Below are 7727 nucleotides of genomic sequence, written 5' to 3' on the forward strand. Positions count from 1 at the left end.
TTTTTTGTACATGTTTTTTTTTTTGCAAGGTCGTAATTGTATTTTCATATGGTCTAATAATATAAAGATGGTTTTAGTTTTCCCTGTCAAACTCCTCTTTTTTTTTTTCAATCATATTATTTTATATAGAGGTGAATAGTAGTTTACCCCCTGTAATATTAAAAATGAGCACACTATCCCTCTATGAAAAAAATATAGCAGTTTACCTTCATGTACTTTTTAAAATGAAGCAATTTACCTCCTTACATGGAGGTAAATTGTTTCATTTTAAAAATCATAAGGGAGTAAATTGTTGTATTTTAAAAAATATAGGGAAGTGAATCGCTATTTATTTTTTTATAAGAGGATAATTTGCTTATTTGCGATCACAAGGGAGTTGTTTGTATTTTCTCCTTTTATATAATAATATTAAATCAACAAATTCTACAATTGGAAAATATCTTCCAACATACATATAATCTCGTGTTTTTTTTATTTAAATAAATTATTTCCGGAGTTTCTGCCACGCTGTTGAGCAAAAACGCGACTTTAAACACTGGCCGTGAGATGAAAGGGATTAATATGAGACGTGGGCTCAAATGAGTTTGGGGCCGAATTGAACAAATCCAGCCGAAACGACATCGTTCAAAGGGAAGCTAGGGCAAATCAATTGAAGGGAAGAATTGGGAATTGAAATTCCCTCACCCTCTTCTCCATTTTCTTTCTTCTCTTCCCATCTCCATTTCTGTTTTTGTTCTATTATGTTACAATTTCTTGAAATTCGTCGTAATTATAATTATTACAATTACATTCAAGAATTAAACATCGTCTGACTAATATCTTCTTGTGATAATCTATTATAGAGGTATTTATTTGACGTTTATTAATTTTAGAGGATTATTTATAATTTTTTAAATAATAAATAAATATTTGTAATTATAATAAATTTGGGGAGTCTGTTGTAATTTGGTACATTATAAAAAAAATTTAAATTAATCTCGTGATAGTCTATTATAGATGTATTTATTAGATGTTTATTAATTTTAGAATTGTTTATAATTTTTAGAGAAAAGTATTATTTTAGTCCGCTAAGTATGCCTAATTTTAATTTTAGTCCGATAACTATATTCATTTTTGTTTAGGTCCAGTAACTTACGAAATTGCTTACTTTTAGTCATCTGACAGATTTTCGGACAATTTTACCCCTATGCAACTTTTGAAAGACAATTTTAGTCCATATGCACTCATAGGGGTAAAATTGTCCAAAAATCTATCAAAGGACTAAAAGTCAACAATTTCGTAAGTTACTGGACCTAAACAAAAAATGGACATAGTTATCGGACTAAAATTAAAATTAGGCATATTTAGCGGACTAAAATAATACTTTTCCCTAATTTTTAAATAATAAATAAGTAATTGTAATTATAATAAAATTTGGAGAGTATGTTGTAATTTAGCATATAATAAAAAAAAATTTAAATTAATCTCGTGATACTTTATTATAGAGGTATTTATTTGACATTTATTAATTTTAGAGAATTATTTATAATTTTTAAATAATAAATAAATAATTGTAATTATAATAAAATTTTAAAGGGCCGGTTGTAATTTATCCAAAAAAAAAAAAAATGGAAATTTAGACTAATCTCGTGTCTGTATACCCGTCAGGATTTAGCAACTACCAAAGTCGCAATCCCAAATAGTAGCTGAACAGTCCGAACCCCAACCGTACAAACTGTCGATCATCAATCACAGAGAGTGAATTTGGAGTTCTTGGCCTAAGCAATCTCATCTCGTATCACTCCTCTTGATCTCTGAGATTTTTCACATGCTAAAAGCCGAAAACCCGTCAGATTTTCTCAAGGAAATTGAAGTTTATCATCAGCCGAAGCTATATTCTTTCAGATCTTAGTTTGCCTGTTTGCGTACTGAAGAAGACAAGCCGAATTTTGGACTACAATTTTTTGATTCTTAGCAGTATTAAGTTGAAGGATGGGAGAGTTTTGTAGGTATATTCAGATTTAATGTTATTCTCTTGAAATTTTTGGAAGACCGGTCCTTTTTGATTCGTATGGGGATTCGCAATGCTGGGTGCTTCGGATTGAATTCGTTCTTGGTGTGACATGGGTTTTGGGTTGGAATCTGAAAGACCCATTTTGAGGAAATGCTGTTTGTCCTGGAGATTTAGTTTATTTCTTGATGGGACTTGAGGTAGCACTGAGTTGAATATTGTTTTGGGTATATTGTAATTTCTTTTCTATTGAAGGATAATTTTCTGTTCTGGAGGGGGAAGAAAAATGTTTTGGAGGGAAAGGGAAAGGGAGACTAAAGAGCAGAATGGTGGGCCTCCAGTTGGGCAGATCAGGGTGCTTGTTGTTGGAGACTCAGGTAAATGAATATTGTTTAGCAGATCTTATGTTGTCGTTGTTATTATTCAATAATGTTTTCTTGATTGTCTGCTTGACTTTTAAGATAATCTTGTGAACTCTTTCATGGCTTGGTTAAGATGCTTTTGAATTGGTTGATGTTTTAGCGGTAACATTTGGAGTTGTTGCAATGAGGTTTGTGTTAATGTGTTGTGGATTTAAACGAAAATTATGTGACCATTTCAAGAGCCGAAGCTTGTCAGTATTCTGGATGAAGTGAGCTTCAGGTTTGCAATGGGACTTTAAAAAAATTGAGATTTGCTTCTTGTTATCCTTCATGTAAAAGAGTATTAGAATCAAGGATACAAGATTTCAAAGCATGGTGCTTACATAGTCTAAATGCTTTCCTTGTTCCCATATATAATGGGACTTTTCGCAGTCATGGTCCTGTCGTGGACTTTAGCAAACAACTTAATGATGATGTACCGGAAGGACAAGAAGTTGTTATGGGTGGACCTTTTAATGTAGAATGTTTGTATGGATAAACATAACGCAGGCCAGGAATGTGATAAGGGTAGATAATTTTGGAGTGGAAGAAATGCTCGTGGTTTAGGAGGTGTTTAGAGTTGGGTTATGATGCCCCAACATCAGGTTAAGTCTTGAAGAGTTAGTTCGTAATACAAGCATTGGGGCAGCTGATCAACTAATTGGATAAAATTGATATGAAATTCACCATAAATCAAATATATGCTTCAGTTTCTACCCTTCCCCTACAGTCTAACTATTTAGTTTTCCACTCTCTAGTTGAATGCGATTAGGATATTAGAGAAGTTCTAAAATGTTGTACTTATTGATGTTTGAATCATTGATACATTGGAACAGCTCTGAGGAACCTGCTCTGTGCAACTTCATACTTTAAACTTTAAGCAGATGATTCTTATGCGCTCTGCAAAATGCTATTCTATCTGGTTGTAAATCTGGATTTACTGGAAATGAAGTAGTTAGGACCTAGATTTTAATGCTGGTCTCTGGATGTAGTAAAATTATATTTTTTTTCTTGTATTCAGTTGATAATGCTATAGACAATGATGCTTTCAAATCATATTATTCAGCCCCCATATTAATTGCAATCTTTGTTCAGGTGTTGGGAAAACTTCTCTTGTTCATCTGATTATGAAAGGTTCTTCCATTGCTCGACCTTCTCAAACAGTTGGTTGTACTGTTAGTGTCAAGGTAAGACTTCTATTCATCTTTTAAAATTGATTTATAGCTAATCATGTGGATGAAGTTGATGAGTTTTGTTGTTCTTTGCAGCATACAGCTTATGGAAGTTCTGGTAGCTCATCAAGTAGCATGAAAGGTGACGCTGAAAGAGATTTTTTTATTGAACTGTGGGACATATCAGGACATGAACGTTATAAAGATTGCCGGTCTCTGTTTTATTCTCAAATCAATGGTATGTAATCATCAGTCTTTGCTTGTTTAGATTTTCTTATGACAAAGTGTAGCTCAGGACAAAGGATTGGCAATAAGGTCCTCTTCATTAAGTAAAACTCTAGTCACAATGCATGTTTTTTTTCTGTAAGCAAGTCGTGCCTGTGGTTTCAACCCATCCCAGGTTGACGTACCCAACATTCATTAATTATTCTTTAACAGAGCGTTTCTACTAATTTACTGTTAAATAGGAGGTCTTTGATTTATTTTACATTGCCAAGTTGGATGATGTGGAATTTGTTTTTCTTTCACTGTGAGGTTCTTCATCATAAGCCTTTTGTCTTCTTTTCTGCCGTGGTCGTTCATGTTAGGTGTTATGTTTGTTCATGACCTTTCTCAAAGAAGGACAAAGACCAGCTTGCAGAAGTGGGCTGCTGAGATTGCAGCAAATGGGACTTTCTCAGCTCCTTTGGGATCTGGAGGTCCTGGGGGACTTCCTGTTCCCTATGTTGTCATTGGTAACAAAGCAGATATTGCTTCAAAAGAGGGCACTAGAGGGAGCAGTGGTAATCTTGTTGATATAGCTCGTCAGTGGGTTGAGAAACAGGGATTACTTCCATCAAGTGAGGAACTTCCGTTAACTGAGAGTTTCCCTAGTGGTGGAGGACTTCTCGCTGTAAGTTAACTTCATATCTGGCATTTGTAAATGCTTTATGGCGTCTGATCCTTGGGCTGCTTGCTTGATTGGCATATGAATATTAAGATTTGGAAAAAAGCATGTGTTGTATATAGGTGTTTGAATGTCTAGGTTATGTTCTGAGGTATTCGTCAATTGGTATGATGCCATCTTGGAGTAGGCCTTGATGATTTGGTTAATTAAGCATCATCTTTTGCAAGAGATCAAGGTCTTATAACTTCTTTTGCACCAACTCTTATTTGATCTAGTCAAAATATTTTAATGTTTCTGTTTTCATGTTTCCTACGCACCATAATGTGTTTGTCATTAGTGGTGTTCTTTCTCTTTTTATGTGATCATTTAAATTTCCATGTACACTATAGCGAATCAAGGTTGCGGTTGGGGTTCAACTTATCATGAAAATCAGCTCCATTGGGGTTTAAGACTTGGTTAGGGAAGTACCATTGTGTATCAAATTTGGTTCTCTTTCGGACGGCAATGATAGAAAGCACTTCTTAATTATGATGAGCGCGAACGTCTATTTTAGGCAACTATTGGTAGATCGATGGTTTTCTTACCAATATGCTCTCCCTCTTTGTTGCCAAATTATTGCGTGCGAAAACTTGATGAAGAGACTATGGCTTCAGTGCTTTCTGCTTACTTGAGGCAAATCTGATTCATGAATCTCATGTTGAACGTATATTTGTTGTATGAGTAAATGGATTTGGCTTTCTCAACTCAGGCTGCCAAGGAAGCCAGATACGACAAGGAAGCTGTGATGAAATTTTTCAGAATGGTCTGTATTTTGTACGTGTTATTATCGTGCTTCGTTTTTGTTGGTGCTACCTTTTAAATGAGTTGCATGTTGGTTGTAGTTGATCAGGAGGAGATACTTCTCCGATGAATTGCCTGGTGCAGCCCCATGGTCTGCCCAAGTTAATCGGCCACTGCCACAATCGGGTGAAATAGTAAGTGATGACGATCAGCAATACAGAAGTCTGAGGTAAGTTATTCAGAACACTGCCTAGAATAGTTTGTTCACATCAGATGCATGTTTCGGCTTTTTTGGTTTCATCTTTTAGCTGAATGCTCGCCCATGTTCTTAATGAACACACCGTTCAATGCTTTTTATTTTTATTTCTCCTGACTAATACAAAACATAAAACCAAATATATTAAAAACCACATATCTCATCTCTATCTCTCTTCTCTGTGAAAAACAAAGAATAACGCATCAAGCAAAATTAAACCAAACAAAGCCAGACTTCCTCTGATATGTTTTTATGGAACCATGAATGCTCTTGGTTGACTAGTTTTGTCCAATTGCATTTTCTGAAATATACGTCTACTTTCAAGATTTTATCATCTGACAATAATGTACTTTTGTCGAACGAGCTTTCTTTCTTCAAATTTTTCTACCAAAGCTTCTGAGTTCATCTTCCGTTGATTTTCAGTCTAAGTGGAGACCCGTACAAGTACAACATTCTTCCTCCCCTTCCGGCTCAACGCAACCTGACACCACCACCGACACTCTATCCACAGCAGCCCATGTCGACACCCGACAATTACAACATCCCCAGATTTGCATACACAAGCTCCCAGGAGATCAGTACTGCAAGATCAAAGCGTACAGATATAAACGTATAAAATCTCAATCCACCCTTATAAGCTCAAGCGAATACGTTCAGCTTTATGGAATATAGTTTTTTTGTTTTCCTCTGTGGGGTGCTAAGGGTGTGCCTTCCAACTGCTTGTATACAACTCCATTCTTTCTGCTAATCTTGATTTTCAATTATTACTTGTTCTGTTGTAATTCTTTCAGCTACTATTGGAAAAAAGGAACCTGTCTTTGCGGTAAACGCGAAACTCTATATGGATTTCATCTTTAATTACGGATTTTCTCTATTTGAAATTGAGAATTTGCTTCATCTATTTTGAGGCCTTCAGTATTATACAGTCACAAGGTAATTATATAAACATCCCTGAAGTTTGATATAATTATCGAACTACCCAGGCTCAAATTATTCAACAATAAGATCATCACAGAAGTATATTCGCTGGTTCTATATATGTCGTATATATACATAAAATACAATATAAATTATAATACAAATTGCAATATAAGATCCAATAAAAAAAAAAAACCCATATAAGAATATAATTGATTTAATTATCACACTATACGAAATTGTATGAACACAAGTATTATGTTGTGATCGTGGCCACAGATCATGAACAATTGTTACCATTCTCTCTCTATATAAATGTATATATATATAGTACAAGAAGAAATTCAATGTATCAACTTTCTGGCAACATGAGGTTATGTGGAGAGTTCATCCCTCAAATTGCACAGGAACTGTATAAGAACACTGATTTTATTACAAAGTAGTTGCACAAGAGTATATTTTCACTTACATTTTGTTCAACACAATAATACTTTTCATTTCACAATGTACATTTTACATGTACTAATCGAATAAAGACAAACAAAGCAAGGAAATTAATCAAGAAACTTCTTATTTTCCGAATAATTAAACTACATACCTAATTTCGATTTATTATACCTAACAATTAATATATGTAGTAGTACATATATATATATATATATATATATATATATCTTCAGCCCGCTACAGTTATAATAAAAATTATTTCTTTTCCCTGCACAATGCTTCAAAAACAGGCAATCGGCTTTTCCCAGTGCCATAGAGGACGCTGTCTATGTACTCATTGATGGTATCCTTCACGAATTCCTCATTAATAGCTTTTGATCGAGAAGAAATAGATATTATATCATCTGATAAAGGCGACCATTTGCTATTTGTCTCTGATGTGTTCTTTGTTGAAGTTGTCGTTTGCTTGGTAACGTTGGTTGTCACGTTGATTTCTTTTCCCTTGTTCGGAGCTTGCCTGATACTAACATTGGCAATAGCACTGATTTCTTTTCCCTTGTTAGGAGTCACCCGTGATGCCATTATAATCCTTTATCTACCAAATCCCGAATACATATATGAATGTAAATTTATTTGATAAATGACAAGATTTACATACAAACAAGAAAAATACAAAACCCTTTTGATTTCTTCATCAAATGCAGTGTTTGTGAATACCATTCATCTCTCTCTCTCTCTATATAAACACGTATATATACGTATGTATATGTGTGTGATAGTGTGTTGAGAATTAGGGTTTACACATACCTTGAAAGTTTATGGAGCTGCTGAGGTGCGAAGAAGAAAATCTTAATGAGATAATGAGTTTTAGATTTAC

The 7727-nt window shown here is 34.3% G+C and overlaps 1 protein-coding gene across 2 annotated transcripts; it reads left to right on the forward strand.

Moving 5' to 3' along the window:
- Positions 1667 to 6346, forward strand: LOC105178318 (small GTPase LIP1). 2 transcript variants are annotated; one of them, XM_011101783.2, is made up of 8 exons: positions 1667 to 2190; positions 2266 to 2367; positions 3487 to 3578; positions 3660 to 3801; positions 4151 to 4455; positions 5198 to 5251; positions 5331 to 5458; positions 5909 to 6346. In XM_011101783.2, exons 2-8 carry the CDS (start codon positions 2277 to 2279, stop codon positions 6099 to 6101), a joined length of 1005 nt encoding a protein of 334 aa, XP_011100085.1. In that variant the 5' UTR covers positions 1667 to 2190; positions 2266 to 2276; the 3' UTR covers positions 6102 to 6346. The 2 variants fall into 2 exon arrangements, with proteins under 2 accessions (XP_011100085.1, XP_011100084.1); XM_011101782.2 differs by having other exon boundaries at positions 1667 to 2367.

Source organism: Sesamum indicum, linkage group LG15, assembly GCF_000512975.1.
Source record: "Sesamum indicum cultivar Zhongzhi No. 13 linkage group LG15, S_indicum_v1.0, whole genome shotgun sequence".
NCBI classification, from domain to species: Eukaryota; Viridiplantae; Streptophyta; class Magnoliopsida; order Lamiales; family Pedaliaceae; genus Sesamum; species Sesamum indicum.

What these genes read in the sequence shown, in the direction of transcription:
- LOC105178318 (XM_011101782.2), top strand. Translation starts at nt 2,277, where the DNA reads ATGTTTTGGAGGGAAAGGGAAAGGGAGACTAAAGAGCAGAATGGTGGG. An exon ending in GTTGTACTGTTAGTGTCAAG is followed by an intron (nt 3,579 to 3,659) that starts GTAAGACTTCTA and finishes TGTTCTTTGCAG; the next exon opens with CATACAGCTTATGGAAGTTC. An exon ending in CAGCAATACAGAAGTCTGAG is followed by an intron (nt 5,459 to 5,908) that starts GTAAGTTATTCA and finishes GTTGATTTTCAG; the next exon opens with TCTAAGTGGAGACCCGTACA.